This window comes from Lutra lutra, chromosome 4, assembly GCF_902655055.1.
Source record: "Lutra lutra chromosome 4, mLutLut1.2, whole genome shotgun sequence".
NCBI classification, from domain to species: domain Eukaryota; kingdom Metazoa; phylum Chordata; class Mammalia; order Carnivora; family Mustelidae; genus Lutra; species Lutra lutra.
The window spans coordinates 75066262-75083314 of record NC_062281.1 but is presented as its reverse complement, the minus strand read 5'-3'; the positions used below and the strand labels follow the sequence as shown (position 1 = coordinate 75083314).

Here is a 17053-nt window from a genome sequence, read left to right as displayed (position 1 = left end):
GGGGTCTCTGACATGGACTCCATCACGTTGGAGATACCTCCTTTTGATCTAAACATCTGTGAACTAAAAGGACACACCCTGGACTGATGAACCAGGGTGAAGTAGGCATAGAGGAAGTGCAAGAAAACACTCCTCTATTTAGAATAGGAAAAAGTGGGAGACATACAGGAAAGAGTTACAACCATTCTGAAATTCCCATGCGGAACACCGGGAAGACCTTCTAGTGTTAATGTGGAAACTCCTTAATTAGTGTTGGATCACACTGAGAAGGAATTCCATGGCCATTGTTATCTGAGCGCCATGCCTGAAATGGGTACTGGGAAGTATGCCCTCCCTGGGGGCTGCACGGCTATCTCATACAACTTCTGGTTCACGGGGTTCAAAATGGGAGAAAAGTCTTTACAGAACCTGTACGTGATGGCATTGGTATTTTGGGCCACTAAGGAAAAAGTAAAATTCATGGGAATGAGAATTGAGGTGTCTTAGTCATTGCCCTCCCCACCCCACCCCACCCCCACACACATTTGTACAGAAGGCCAGGTCAGGGTGATTCAGGAACCCTGTCCCCCACTCCATGTCTCCATGCCAAAGCTCCCAGCCATCCTTCCCAACAACTGCTCTGTATGCCCTGCCTTGTTCATTGGTCACATCGGCCACATACAACTCTTTTTAACTTATTTCTTGCTTTCTTTCACTTTCCATTCTGGTATGAACTCAATTATGTCCCCCACCCCAAAATTTGTATCTTGAGGCCCTTACCCCCAGTTCCTTAGAATGTGACTATTTGGAGATGGGAGTTTGAGATAATTAGGGTTAAAAGAGGTCATATGGGTGGAGCCCTAATCCAACATGACTCATTCTTTAGAAAAAGAGGAAGAGACACCAGCAATGTGTGTTAACAGAAGAAAGACTATGGGAGGACAAAGGGTAGTGATGGCCATCTGCAAGCCAGGGAGAGAGGCATGAGGGAAACCAAACCTGCCAACACCTTGATCTATGACTGCCAACCTCCCAGTGTGTGGTATTTTGTACGGCAACCTTCGAGAACAAATACACTGACCCGTCACATTTTCTCAAATCCCTCTTTCCATTCCATGATTCTTCTCCCACCGCATCCTTACCACTAGTGACACAGATGAGCAGAAGTAAATTAAATGGATAAGCTTTGAGGTAAAATCAGAAATAAATTTCTGTTTCTTGTTTTCCTCAGCGATAAAGTAAGTCAACATCCATAACTTGGAGACTGTGATTCTAAACGATCTCCTGGAAAAGCGCCTCCTTCGAAAGTATCCAGATGACCTCTTCAGATTCTTCATATTCCATCTCCCATCCTCTGCTAAGACATCTGTTTGCAATTTAAAATATTCACATTTCAACATTTCCCCCTCTCTTTCCTTTTGCATTGCAAAATTATTCAAAACAGAATGACCCATGTGTTATTATGGATGAAATTAGCTTTTGTTTGTTTCTCTGAGAATTTAAATCCCATTTATAACATAGCTTTTTTCAATAAAATATGTTCAGAGTCCCAAATATTCTATTCACAGTGCATCTTTGGAACATATTATTTATGAATTGGGACTATCTAAATTGAGTTGAATTGAACCCTGTTTGATTGAAAGAAGTCCTATGTTTCAATGCTATTTCTTTGGCAACAAGCTTTAATTATTTATGAGACAAGCAGCCTGACCTAATTATAATTGAGCAGAAATCTTAAGAGGTGGTGGGCATTACAACTGCATCCTCCAGAACTAGAAAACTATGAAATGAATGGTTAATTCATTGTGCCACAAGCAAAGGGCTGATTATTATTTTTCAAGATTTGATTTATTTATTTGAGAAATAGTGACAGCGAGAGTGATCACAGAGGGAGAGGAAGAAGCAGGCTCCCTGCCGAGTGGAGAGCCCAATGTGGGGCTGGATCCCAGGACTCTGGGATCCTCACCTGAACCGAAGGCAGACCATTAACCCACTGAGGCACCCTTCAAAGGCCTGATTATAACCAAAAATCGGCCTAGACCCTCAGCAGGGTGAGAATTTCTGAAACTTCAACACATAACAAAATAGAGTATAAATAGAAGGTAAACAAGACATTAATGCACACTAAAAAGCAGCAGCCTGTGCTCCATTTCCTATCTCTGCCACTGCTGACCAGGCCACCTCTCTGTCTTTAAGACCCAGGTGCAGACCGCTCAGCTGTGCACAGGGATGAGATCCTCTCCACCTCCGCTTTATCTTAGCAAATAGTGAACCCGCCTTATCACGCAATCTGGGCCTGAGCACAGGCCAGATGTGTTGTCAATTCTGTGTGTAACTCTTGCCCAATATTTTAATAGAGTGAGAAATCAATAGAGAAAAGCAAAAAGGTCTGCTTAGCAAAGCAGCCAAACAAAGCATTTAGCTTGTGGAGTCTGGACTAAGAAAAACAGGGACACCACCCCCACCCCACAAGCAAAGCACCTCCATCCACATTTACCTCATTCATTCCCTTCACCCCTGGCTTCAAACACTTGACCTCCTACTATGTGCAAGACATCAGTTCAGACCTTTGGTGAGCTATAGAGGGGAAGAAAATATAGTCACCCTCCTGGGGAACCGGCATTCCCTGGAATCACTCCAAAGAAGTGATAAAGTAAAGGCACTAATGTCCGTATTTCTGAGAAACTGATTGCTGAGTCTGCCCGATTCTCCTGTATTCATGCCAGAGCCTCCCCCATCCCCCAGGACACGTGCCCTCACTCCTCAGGGACAGCCCTGGACAGACGCACATTACTTGGAGTACCGAATACGTCAATACCTGGACCTTGTCCCAACCATATTCTCACCAGCACACTCTTAAGTAAACTTCTGAAGAAAAATAGTTTCCTTACACATTTTCCCATGTGTATATATTTTTATGTTTAAACAAGCAATTTCTGTTTCCAGGGGAGTTTAAGTGAATTTCACTAATTTTCCCTCCAGAAAAGGAAAACAAGATTATATATAGATGTGGCGCTAGTGGGGAAGAGAATCAATCCCGTCTGGGACCGCCTGGTTCCCTAGTCCCTTTCTCCTCCCCAAAGGTCCAGAGGAACCAGAGATCAAACACCAAATTGGGAACTTAGAAAGGAAAATAATTATAGGGGCACCTGGGTGGTTCAGTGTGTTAAGCATCTCCCTTCAGCTCAGGTCATGATCCCAGAGTCCTGGGATCGAGCCCCGCATCAGGTTCCTTGCTCAGTGGGGAGCCTGCTTCCTCCTCTCCCTCTGCTGCTTCTGCCTGTTCATGCTCTCTCTCTCTCCCTCAAATAAGTAAGTAAAAATTTTTTTAAAGGAAAATAATTATAAATGAAAGGCCTAATTAAAATCACTCTTAAAGTCAGCTTTCTTGGTAAAAGGCAAATGCGGCAAAGTGAACAATTGGTGGATCTGGATGAAAGTGGAGGGTGGTCTCTGTGCTCCTCTAACCTGTTTCTCGGTGCTTGAAATTTTGCAAAATAGCACGTCAGGGAGGAGATCATCTTTTCTCCTGTAAGCTCTCCCATCTCTCAGAAACTCACTTATACAAACTCACCATTCTTAAAACTGTCATTCTTTAATCCAGAGTTAATTGGTTCTAGAACTGCCATTTCTAGATGCCAAGGGGCATCTATTTTCCAATTAACTTGACAGCAGATTGCTGGATAACGTGGTTCCTTAGCAAATGGGGTTGAGGATACCAGAAATCGTATACTTTTTTCTTTTTTTAAGATTTTATTTATGTATTTCAGAGAGAAAAAGAGAGCAGGGGGAGCAAGGGCAGCAGCAGGCTCCTCGCTGAGCAGTGAGCCGAATGTGGGGCTCGATTCCAGGACCCTTGAATCATGACCTGAGCTGAAGGCAGACGCTTAACACATTGAGCCACCCAGGTGCCCCACTGTATACTTTTTTTCAAATAAAGGTGGGAATTTTATAAAAATATAGTAATGTTAAAGTTTATGAATGTTTTAATTTTTCTATTCTAATTTTAAATGATTTTCTATTCTAATTTTTTTCTATTTTTCTATTATGTATAGTTCTATAGATAAAGAAATGGACTTTGTGGAGTCTATGGAACCTACAGCCTCTAGCTTGGAGACTGAGGTCCTTAATGTTCAGTGTATACTGGTTAATTCAGTGACTACAGTATTTGCTGTACAAACAGGAGATTTCCAGACCCAAGCCTGCCCTATCCCTTGCTGTGCACCCTTTTTAACAAAATGGCTTCGCTTTCACCAGAAGCCAGTTTCTAACTAAAATGAGAGCTTAGAATAGAAGAACCTGAATAGTCTGCGATGCTCTGATACATCAGTGCTGTTATCTTCGTGTCACTTTCTCTGCCCAAGTCTCCGAATTGGGATAAGTTAAGGTGATGTGAGAAGGGCTGGTGAGTGTGACATTGGCATTCACTTACCTGCTAATGAGATGATGGCTGAAGCCTTAATTTCAACCAACTCGAAAACATCTAACACTGATCCTGGGAGGAACTGCCTGAGACTCCGCAGTGAGCAAGTCTAAGCTATTGGCAAGGCAAAGGAACGCCTTCCAGCATGCAGGACAGCATGCTTTAACATAGGGACATTGAATGTGATGACACAGTAGCAGCTCCTCACAGGCTCATAGTTGGAGTCGGCAAAGAGGGGTCCCCAGCATCCTAGCAACCCTGGATCCACTGAGTATGGCCAAGCGATGCTCCCAAACAGTGGAGGTTTTAGGACAGAAATGACATCATGGATTTTGTTTACTGTGGCTTACCCTCCATGACCTGAGTTTAAAAAGACAGACTGTCACTTCGACGTGCCACCAAGTGAAAAACTGCTGGCTCTGGAGTAGGAAAAACTTGGATTCCAATACTCTGCCACTTGCCAGCACTATAACCTTGGGGCAGTGACATTAACCTTTCTGGAGTTCCCTCTCTCTCCTCTGTAATATAGGAGTGATAGGAACAAGCACCCCACAGAACTCCTACGAGGATCCAAAGAAATTGTGCAAGGAAAGTGTTCAAGCTTGGACCTGGACCACAGTAACCCTTGGATACATTTAGCCTTTGACATATCTCTTTTAGGCTTTACAATCTAATATGTATTTGAAGCTTTACAAACACATGGTCTCTGTTGCAACTATTCAGCTCTGCAACTCCATTGCAAGAGCAGCCCCAGACACGATCACAAAATGCATTGGCTCCACATCCCCATAAAACTTCACTTGTGGTTGGGGAAAATCCGAATTTTATGTAATTTTCATATGTCATGAAATATTTTTTTTTATTTTCTTGCAACCTCCTCTTCTCTCTCTGCCTGCCTCTCTACCTACTTGTGATCTCTCTCTCTCTCTCTCTCTCTCTCTGTGTCAAATAAATAAATAAATAATCAAAAAATTTTTTTTAAAACTGGGGGAAGCCTGGGTGGCTCGGTGGGTTAAGCGTCTGCCTTTGGCTCAGGTCATGATCTCAGGGTCCTGTGATCAAGCCCCGCATCAGGCTCTCTGCTAGACAGGGAACCTGCTTCTTCCTCTCTCTCTGCCTGCCTCTCTGCCTACTTGTGATCTCTCTCTCTCTTTGTCAAATAAATGAATAAATAATCTTTGATTTTCTTGCAACCCTTTAAAGATGCAAAAACCATTCTTAGATTTCAGTCCATCAAAAAAAAAAAAAAAAAACACAGGTGGAGAGGCACCTCTGGCCCACAGCCGTGACCAATCGCTGACCCCTGCTCTATAAGAAAAAAGATGCAGAAAGATGTATAGACCCGTCCACTATGCTATCAAATATATTAGGGAACTGCAATTAGAAATTTAGTTGAAAACAATTTGTTATAAGACAGAATTTCGTTCATCTTGCACTATATCTAAATAAGTTTACTTTTCTTAATATATAAAATAACCTATATAACCTACATAACCTACAGTAATATTGAATAGCCAGATTAAAAAATCTTCAATGGCTTGTATGAAGTATGAAGGAGATTTTTGAGTGAATGACTATTTTACTTTTTCTAAGACATGATTAATGAACAAAACTGTTGCAGCTTGTCACTAGGTGAATGTTTTAAACATTCTCATGATTTAAGAACTTAAAATTACACACATTCATACTTTTATTTCTGAAAAGTGAATCATTTCAAAATTATCTAAATGTTACAATATTTTCTCAGTATTTGTATACAAGAGAAAAGGGAAAATATAATTTACATATAAATACATATATAAGAGGCACCTGAGTGGCTCAGTCAACAGTCAGACTCTTGATTTCAGCTCAGATTGTGATCTCAGGGTCATGAGATCAAGCCGCAGGTCCAGCTTTACTGGGTATGGAGGCTGCTTGAGATTCTCTCTCTCCCTCCCTCTCTGCCCCTCCCCCACACTCCCATGCATGCATGTGCTCTCTCTCTCTCTCAAAAGAATATATACATACAAAAGTATCAATAAAAGTGGCATAAATGGTAAGTCCAAAGTTTAAAATATTTTACCAAAGGAATGTTGTGAGCAGTAGTTAAACACTACTATCTAGCCTTCAATTATTTTTCCTTCAACTACAAGTCATTTAAAGATAAAATGTATTTAAATAAAACACAATATTTAATGAAATCTTTGTATGTTTCATATCCAAGGCTTTCAAATGGTAATTTTCATCGTTTTCATTTTAAAAGCTATCACAGGAGCTACATTCTCTTCATTGATGCATGGCTCGTAGTACCAGAAAAACTACCTTCTCTGAAAAAATCTGTTTAGTATGGAATCTAATGAAAATATAGATAAGATAGTTGAAACCTGACACAGACATTAGAGTTTCCAGCAAAAATACATTAAAGCATGACGAGAAAATATTAAAACTGTATTTAGTATTTTCAGGACACCAAAGTCACAATTTTAAAAGCCCTAATACTGCCTACAGGGAAAGCTGAAAAATGTTTTCTTTTGATTAAAAAGCATGATAAAATCATTTAATATATCTTTTATAATATACATCTACATTTGACTGTGATGGGGAGCATGTCAGGTGTGGATTTGATTGTACTAAGAGCACATTCCCATGTGCTTAGTTAGTTACGGACTTCGGGCTATGCCTACTCACCCTTTTCCTTTAAAATAATGCTCTAAACTTCCTGCTATCTTTAGAGAGGCATGAAACTATCACAGGTGCTGGACAATACAAGGTTTATGTTCTAAAAAAGAAAAGAAAAATATATTCTATATCTAGTCAAAAAATCATGTGGTTTCACTAAAACGTGAATTTGTACCTTTTTCATAATTATTGGGTTGTTTTTATAAAAATAAAGCTGTTTCCTTAGGAAAAAAAAAAAACCTTTTGCCAATTGGAATATCTTCATTGTGGGGAAAAAAAAGACATTTTCCTCTGAAAATAATTTCAGTGCCTGGCTAGATGAACATTCACTGACTTATTCAAATGAAAACATATCATTGTGCTTCTAGAAACAAGGTTTTTTTCACTAGCACAGTCTGAGATAGCATCTGGAAACTGCCACCAAAATGTTTAGATTCAGAAGCAAGCATCCATGTATGGAGCTGGACCACGCTGACTCAGTGTCACCATTGCCAAAGGTGACTGTCCATGATGGTGTTCTGCAGGCTGGTAATATCATCTCATGTCCTCTGCTTCCAACCATATGTTCACAAATGTTTGAATTTATATTTAAACTCAATATCATTTAATGGTGGTAAAACACCCAAGCCTGCACGGGATTGGTCCAAAGGGGGACATTTAACCTGGCTGTCCACAAGCTCCAGTTCAAAATAGGAAAGCATCAGAATCAAAAACTGTTTGATTTCCTGGACAGCAAATATTCTTCCCGGACAAATTGTCGCTCCTGACCCAAAGGGCATGTAGTAATACTTTAACTTTATTCCGTTACTATAGAAGGTGGTCTTTGTCTTCCCATTTTTGTCAAGATATCGATCGTATTTAAAGGTCTGCAATAAAAATACAAAGAGAACACAACTATAAGCTAGTTTTAAAGGAATTTATCTGTTTCTTGACCTGGATGCTCCAAAGAATAATTTTCCTTTTTAATCCAATCTAATGGCAATTTAGCAAATTCCCCACTTCGACTCAGAAATTAATAAGGAATAGGAGTTTAACAAGAACTGAGGGGAACATAAAAGGCTTTATTATACCTTCCATCCTGCCTGGGGGACTATTTCCTCCATTAGGGCAAAACAAGAAGGAAGAGTTCAGATTAGAAACTAGAAGAGACATATATTAGCCTCTAATTTCCTGCATTTGGGAGCAGGCAGTTATTAAGGGAAAAGAAGGACAGCAGCTTTATTATCATGATTGTATCACATAATCTAGCAGAGATGATGCGATGACAAGTATCAGAAATTGTAAAGTTCAGGCCATCATCCAATTTTTCCAAAATCTATGAATATTGGACATAAGTAAGAAGACAATGCCTAGGGGCGCCTGGGTGGCTCAGTGGGTTAAGCCGCTGCCTTCGGCTCAGGTCATGATCTCAGGGTCCTGAGATGGAGTCCCGCATCGGGCTCTCTGCTCAGCAGGGAGCCTGCTTCTCTCTCTCTCTCTCTCTGCCTGCCTCTCTGTCTACTTGTGATCTCTCTCTCTGTCAAATAAATAAATAAATAAAATCTTTAAAAAAAAAAAAGAAGACAATGCCTACGGCTTCAGTGATTAAAATCAATTCTGCAATAGTAAATGTCCTCATTATTTTAAAAATGTATTTATTTATTAAAGAGAGAGAGAGAGAGTACGCCTTTGATGGGGAAGTGCAGAGGGAGAGGGAGTGACATAATCTTAAGCAGACTCCCAACCGAGCACAGAGCCCAACATGTGGGGCTCCATCTCATGACCCGTGAGATCATGACCTGAGTCCAACGTGTAAGCGACTGAGCCACCCAGGTGCCCTGGTAAATTTCCTCTTTATTTCCATCTGGGTGAACATCACCTGGATATTGAGTTTTGATGAACAATCACTTACCAAAGGGTCTGGGTAGATTTCTGGATCGAAATGCATCAACTGCGGATAAAGAGCTATGATGTCATCTTTGCGGATGTTATAGGAACTGTCCTGGAGGTGCAAAGTGAAGTCCTCTTTAGCAGTCCGGATGTTCAGGGAGGCACTGGAAAGCCTCAGAGACTCCTTAATGATGCTATCTAAATATTTTTAAAGAACGAAATGAGGAGGAGGAGGAAAGGAAGAACAAATCAATTATTTAAAGACCTCCTAAAACGGAGTCTGAAATACTGCTAAGAGCTTATGACACAAAAACAAACTTGTGAACGAACTAGGGGAAGCTGGCCAGATAAAACTTTCCCGTTTTTTTTTTTTCTGTTGCCACTATGCCATAATCAGTGATTCACTTGTGTCTGAAAGTCGTTTTTACCTGACAACCTGAGTTTATAGTAACCATTTCATAAACATATAATCTTTGTGATCATCAATGACAACTAGACTTTTATAACTTTATGGAAAAATAATCTTATTTCTATATGACACTAGACATCTAATACAATTGGAGAAATCAGTAAATCACTTTTATGTGAATTATTCAAAGTTTATTGCTTCTGAGATTTAATATACTGATATCATTTTCATACAGAAATGTTTTTCCAGATGTTTAATGCCACTTCAGTTCAGTGTTTCCAAGACCCCATTTTCATGATTATGCCCCCTGATGGTGTATGATAATGCCCTACTGTCTGGTAAAGATGTAAAGGGGCAAAAAGAACAACCCTGCAAATAGCTAAAATAAGCAGATCCAATGAGAGGGTCTCGCCCGACCTTCCAACTTCTCACATTTTAACGGTCATGTAATCATCATATGGCCGTGTGTAAAATCATAACATGTTAGCCCTTTCTTTTACAAATGAGAAAAGCAAGTCCTCCCAAAATGAAGTGACATGTCTGGGGTCTTCCGTGGTGGGCAGAACCCAATGTAGAACATATGCTTCTGGCCTCATGGTCCCTTCCACTAAGACCTGCTGCTTCTAACATGCACGGGGCTCTTTCCTCAAAAGAGAAGTCGCAAAACAAAAAGAAAACTCTTCATCACTATAAAAATAGAGTACTTTTGTATTTCTGTAAAACACAGAGATGCAAAAATAAGAAATGCAAAATAACCATCTATCTCATCACTCAACCCATGCAGCAAATCGTGGTGTCTTGATGGCACTTGATGGTACTTTTTCCTCCTTTATTTCATGAAAATGAGTAATATGCTCCCATTAATCATAACATCCGTGGTAAGGATAATAATAATAAAGAAGACAGAGTAAGGCAGGGCAGAGAAACAGTTGAGAAGGTAGGGTCAGGAGGCCCACATTAACACTGTATCTGGTTTCACCATTCCATCCCAGGTATGAACTTAACCTTTCTATGTCAATTTCCTGATCTGTTCTGTAGAAACTAGTCACCAGTCATAGGATTGTGGTGAGGACCAATCAGGACAACGCATAGGAAATACTTAGCTTAATGCCTACAGGTAAGTGCATAATAGATATTGACGATTACTATTTGTGGGACACAGTAAATGAAATGTAACGTAGTAAGCATACCTAACACGGGCATGTCATTCAGTTGCATTTGATTCAAACAAATAGGACTGCCGTCAAAGCTGATTTTCTGGCCAGCGTTTTCTAGTGTTTTATTCACTTCTTCAGTAGCAGCTTTCATTGCTTCAGGGCTCCTAGCAAAAGTGGAGAAAAGAAGAGATGTACAGAAAACAAATGTTTTCTACTCCAAAAGATCAGCAAATGGATAGATGTTTGCCCCTTCTTTTAACTAGGTGGTCAAGATACCAGAGAAGGTGGGAAAGGGACGTTCCCAATTACTTTTTACTCCTTTTATAATTGTGTCTAAGTCCTTGGATATCAGCAAGAATTGTTGCCTTAAAAGATTTTTGGGGGAAAAAAAGGATTTTGCAACACAAAAGTAAAACTTTGGCCATATTTTATAAATAAATGATTCTAATAAGGATTAAATGGTCAAATTCATCATATACATAGCAATTGAGAAGGAAAATTGCATGTGAGATAACAATTATAAAGTATTAGCTACTTGCAAATGGATATCAAAATTTACTCTTAAAACCCATACTATGATTTCATGTAGAGCAACAGTTTTTCCTTTCTTATATTGTTCTAGCACTTTAACTTGTAAAATGAATGTTTAGTGCGTTTTAGTGCACGGAAATTTACTGGATTCTTAGTGCCATGGGGAGGGATTTATATAACATGACTGCAGTAAATTCAGTCTCAGAAATGTTGACTGATAGGTGTATGTGTGACTGTCATAAAAGGGCTACTGTTTATAATATTACACTGATGTCATAGCCTTACTGAAAATATATGAATTTATTCTGGATGGAGGTCTCTCAAGTAAAAACTTGGGAAGACATTTAACATTTGAGACAGATTAGTATTGGGTTTTTATATCTGATATTTTTTCTAATTTTTTTTTTGAGAGAGAGAGATAGAGCACACATCACGCATGCATGAGTGGGAGAGAGGGGCAGTGGAAGAATTTTGAGCAGGCTCCATGCTCAGGGCAGATCCTGATATGATCTCACAACCCTGAGATCATGACCTGGAAAGAAATCTAGAGTCAGGCGCTTAACCATGCTTGCACCCCTAAATACTTGTTACATTAAAGACATAAAAACTATCAGCTGTCACTGGAAATTTGGCATTCCCATTGCTACAGAGTAGTAATTTTGTCTCCATGTGAGACTAACCACACAATTTAACCAAAATAATCCAATAAACCATTTGAACATCAAATTTCCAAAAGACTAACACTTTGGAACACAATCATGTTATGTAAAGTAAATGTTGCATACAGAGTTTTTGTTGCATCCATTTAAAAGGTAAAATCGAGCCAAAGCCCATCAATAATAATCAGTAGGATTGATCCGTAGCTATCACAGTTGGTCAAAGAAACACTAAGACAGAATTAATGGGGTGGAAACAAACTGTTAATACACAAACAACTAAGGCATAGGCACTGCTCTCTCTCTGTCCATGAGCCAGAATCACTTAAATACATTTTTATGATTATGAAGACAGAATTCATCAATTTAAGTAGGCATGTCATGGGGAACAGCCTGGGGATTTCACACCCAGGTGGCCCGAACTGACCCTACACAGTGCATTCTTTCCCCCTGGAAAGGTCTCTGCTTTCCAAGATGTGTGTACCAGGCACTGTTGCTTATAGTTTTGTGAGGACTGGATGAACTGATACTTGTTAAACATTTATAAAGTAAATGTCACCTTCTCGATCGATAGCATGATAAAGTACCATGACTCTTTTTTTTTTTTAGTTAAAATAGTAGCTTTTCTACTTTCAATTAAAATAAAGAAATAAATGGATAAATTGCTAGTTACCTAATCATTTGAAATAAGCTCCAGAAAGTCGCCGGAATGGTGTTTGCTTGGGACGCCCAGAGGATAGCAAGGTGTGTCTTAGCCTTATCCATGTCATCTAAGGTGGAAAGCATGTCATTCAGAAACCTGACCAGTTCTGAGATACGGTCTCTCTTTCCGAGGTTCTCATGCCTCAAGCCCTCTGCCAGTTTTTCCCTAGCGTGATGTGCAGTCTTGAACACATGAATAGGGAGGCCTGCTACCAGAGCCGGAAAGATTTTGTCAAATTCCTTGAAGTGGTCAAGGTTATTCAGAATGAGTCCTTTTTGTGCATCTTGCCCTGTAAGATCTTTGCCAAAGAGAGTTAAATACCCAGCTTCAAACATCACTTGGTAGCAGAAGGAATACATCCCTTCCGTCACCCAGGCAGACATCTTTGATTTAGATACCAGCGGACGTCTCATGACAAGTTGGAGGTTTTCCATCATGGCTTCTGTGAGGGAATTCAAGCCATCGCCCTGCAGGGTTTTGATGAAAGTTTTATTTATATTATCAGTGGTATTTCCATCACTTGGGTCAATGCTTCTGTGCCCAAATGCCTGATGACAAATGAAATGTGTGAAAAGAAGAGATTAAACTAGATGCAGCACTAGAAAATGGCTGAAAAACAGATTAGATACTTTCATAATTCTCTACTTGTTAAAAACAGGGCAGGAGGGAAATTGGCCTTTGCACATACAAGTTCCTAGCACTTTCCAAATAAATGGCCAAATCCTACCCTTCCTGGAAGACCAAGTTGAAATTCCAGCTCTTCAGGGAAAGGTCCCTCAACCATGCAAGTTGTCCATTTTTTATTTTTCTTATGCTACTGAATCTACTGGCAGGTTAATTTGGTATTAATCCGTATTTGTCTGAATCATCAGTTCTCTTCTATATTTTTTGCTAAGCGATACCAAAATATCTGGTCACTTGCTTAACAAAATTAAACAATTGTGTGGCAAAAGTGTGGTAAAACAATTGTTCAGTGATCACTTTCCACCACATGTGCTCTGGGAGTTATGTAGATAACTGACACGGAGATAACTAACATGTCAGTTATATAGATAACTGACATGGCTGACACGAAGGAGTTTGTACCTGTCTTTCTGATACAGCACCATCTGGCTCAGTAAAATATTTCATTTTTATTTCATTCCAGGTGATTAAGAAATGACAAATCTATACCTATGTTGACTTTTGAAACGATTATTACCAAAAGGTTCTAATTGGATACATTGTATTTCTAAGAATCTCCATGGAAGGGTAACTCTCTTCAGTATCTCTATTTTTAAGTCTAAGAACATCAAAAGGCTAAATAGACTGACATACTAAAAAATAGAAAACAAGCAGAATGCTGTATAAATGGGAAACTGGTTACCTTTGCAGAAGTAGTGAAGTGAAACTTTTTCCAATCCAAGTATTTTCCATGGCACAACACCTTCTGGTATGACAAGGGATTTGTGATGAAGTGAACATAATTTCCCATCAATCTGCAGGTGAAAACGTGACCATGTTTCCTTTGATTTGCTCTCAGGAACTCAAGAGGATTGGCACCAAATTTCAGAGCACATCCCAGGTACGGAATCAACCCATTCTCCAGAGGTGGTTCACCCATTTGTCTGTAAGACACAAACATATGATGAGAATGGGAATTTACGCATTTTTTTAAATTTACACCTGATTTAAACTTTTACTACTGACTTCAAACTTCAAAACTCTACAGTTATAGGTAGTTCTCTTGTTGATGGAACCCTGCTCTTCTACTAAAATAATGGGTTATATTAACCTAGTAACATGATATGCTTGTAAAAATGATTGCTAAATCCATCCATCCATGCATTCCACGAACACTTATTGTATGTCCACTGTGTTGATAGTCACTTTTTCCAGTAATGAGGTTAAAGGATCAACAAGACCAACAAGATTCTGTCTCTCAGTACAGATGAAGCTACATTTCAGTGTTCATATTTTTCCTAAACATCATTTGCCTGAGTCTCTCAAAATGTTTTATTTGATTGTTTTCTTTAAAGATATAGAATACTGAATTGCAGAGAAGATGGCGAAAGTGAAGTTTTCAAAATCTTCATAGTTTAAAGATACTATTATTCTTTTTTTTAATATTTTATTTATTTATTTGACAGACAGAGATCACAAGTAGGCAGAGAGGCAGGCAGAGAGAGAGGAGGAAGCAGGCTCCCTGCTGAGCAGAGAGCCCGATGCGGGGCTCGATCCCAGAACCCTGGGATCATGACCCGAGCCGAAGGCAGAGGCTTTAACCACTGAGCCACCCAGGCGCCCCAAGATACTATTATTCTGTGATGATTCTTGAAGATAAGAAGAATCTCATTTGAGAAATTAGTTTATTTTAAAATGAAATTAGGTAAGATAAATATTGACAGGATCACCAACTGTGATTCAACACTCTTTCATGCTATTTGTGGTCTCTTTTTTATTGAAGTATAGTTGACACACAGTCTTTCATGCTATTTTAAGTGTTTTTATTAAAGAATATTAATTTTCCATCATAAGCTCATATCCCTCTTGACAGAACTACTTAGCATAAAATAATTATGTTCATTTTATCAGTTCAAAGATAACTAAGGTTAACTAAAACTAGAAATCATCAGGCCTGAATTAAAATACCTTAAAGCACATGCATACACACACACACACACACACACACACACACACACACACACCCCAACTTGTAAACAAGAGACAACACATAGAATTCTACATAGCTGAAGATATGCTGTGGGTAATTTTATCTTTTGGAGATTGACATAACAGAACACTGACATAACCCTCCCCAAAATATTCTTTGAGCCAATCAGAAGGTAAATAAATATGGCTATGTATGTGACCCTATTTGTATTTCTTGTCTTCTTGAACCAATTATAAATAAATGACATATAAATAGAAGTGATGTTACCTAAATTTAGTAGTTGCCCAATTTACCATAGTTGATTATCATTAATGAGAAGAAGGTAATAGAATGACCAATGCAGGCTCTGTGCTCTTGTCCAAACCTAGCTGAGTCTATACAGTGCACAAGAACTAGCTGAGAAGAGAACATGCATTTAGTCAGAGCATCTATTTAATCCTCATGCTAGAAAGAAACTTTTTCCAATGCAGATCCCACTTACCACTTGTATCCTTACTAACCCAGACTTCTTTATATCCACCCAGAAACATACACAGAGAATAAAATTTTCTTATAAAATTTCTGTCACCTATGTTTAACAAGTTTGTACATTTTTGCATGACTATGCGTATGTCAATACTAGAAGGGAAGCATTGTCATTCAATCTTTTGTTAGATGTAATAAGATGCCACTTCGAATTTTTAAATCATATTTTAAATGTAAAGTTCTTTTGGTTAAAAAAAGGAAGAAAATGCTAGTGAGCATAAGTACAGAACACCTGATTTATTATATAACAATGAAGGTAAAAGAACTTTAAATGAATGAACTAAAATGTGGCTTAAAGATAAAACTTTCCTTACCTTCTCCTCATTCCAAGAATAAGCCATAAACAACAGCACACTGCTACAACAATCCCCCAGATCAAAGATATGGTCATCATTTTGCAAATCTAATGCAAAACTTCTGAGGAGGAGAGTCTGTGATTAGAAAGGTAAGGATGTCACTGAACAGAGACTCTAGCTAGACTTATATAAAGTAAGATCCTACATTTATTTGAGTGACCAAAGCAAACAATTAACCATTTGTTCATCCTATTAGAAAAAAAAAAATAACTGGCCTTGAACTAAGTCCACAGGTATCAGAAGAGGTTCCAAAACAATCAGAGACCTGCAATACTTGATAAGTTGAAGGTCTCAAACAGATGCTGACTTAACATTCAGATCTGATAACAACAGCTAATTTTGCAAGTTTAGTTTCATGCTTATGAAAAGGACAAAACATAAAACGTTCAAGGTGAACATATCAAATAGCAATGTAAAATATAATAATCTGAAGAAAAATAAGCATATGTTATTGTCAAGCTAGTGGCTGGATCTTGTTATCTTTTGAAGAAGAAATCAATTTAAATGATTAACAAGAGATATGGCGGTCAAGTTCAAAGGAAAGAGAACTGGGTGAAAAGTTTCTGCTGCTTCATGTTTCAGAGCTTTTACAAAATCATAGATATTTTACTATATATAGTAACACGTTACTTACCTAACACTCTTAAGAAAGTATCCCACATAAGTTCATCTTTCAATTAAACAGTTTATTTTAAGCATCACAATTTTATCAACCATTTTTGCTAATTGAAAATGTTTATTAATTTGTCTAATTGTTAAAGTAACACAATGTCATTTCAAATCATTTAGGATAAAGTGAAACGTATCTCGGTAGAAAGTGAAAGTCAGTTTATAATTAACCTCCACTACTACTCTTCACTCAGAAGCAATAACTGTTAACTATATGGTATGTATCCTTCTGAATTTAATTTCAGCGTATTCATATACATTACTTGAGCGTCTATTCTGTGCCAAGAAATCTTCAAAAGTATTCTGGTTATGGGTGTTAACAAAATGGACGGATTTCCTACTAAAATGGAGACTTTATTTCAATAGAGAGATATTAAAATGTGTTATGAATAAAACAAAATGTGGTGTAGAGAGTACTGGGGATGAGAGCAACTTTAGATATGGTATTCAGGGAAGAGCTCCCTG

At 38.6% G+C, this 17053-nt stretch overlaps 1 protein-coding gene across 1 annotated transcript; it reads right to left on the bottom strand.

The window, feature by feature from the left end:
- Nucleotides 1–6572: 6572 nt before the first annotated feature.
- Nucleotides 6573–16079, bottom strand: LOC125099217 (cytochrome P450 7A1). The gene is made up of 6 exons (XM_047728630.1): nucleotides 15878–16079; nucleotides 13752–13992; nucleotides 12356–12933; nucleotides 10529–10659; nucleotides 8952–9127; nucleotides 6573–7926 (listed from the first exon to the last, which is right to left on the bottom strand). The coding sequence occupies exons 1-6, from the start codon at nucleotides 15955–15957 to the stop codon at nucleotides 7627–7629; spliced, it is 1506 nt and encodes a 501-aa protein (XP_047584586.1). The 5' UTR covers nucleotides 15958–16079; the 3' UTR covers nucleotides 6573–7626.
- Between the last annotated feature and the right edge of the window lie 974 nt (nucleotides 16080–17053).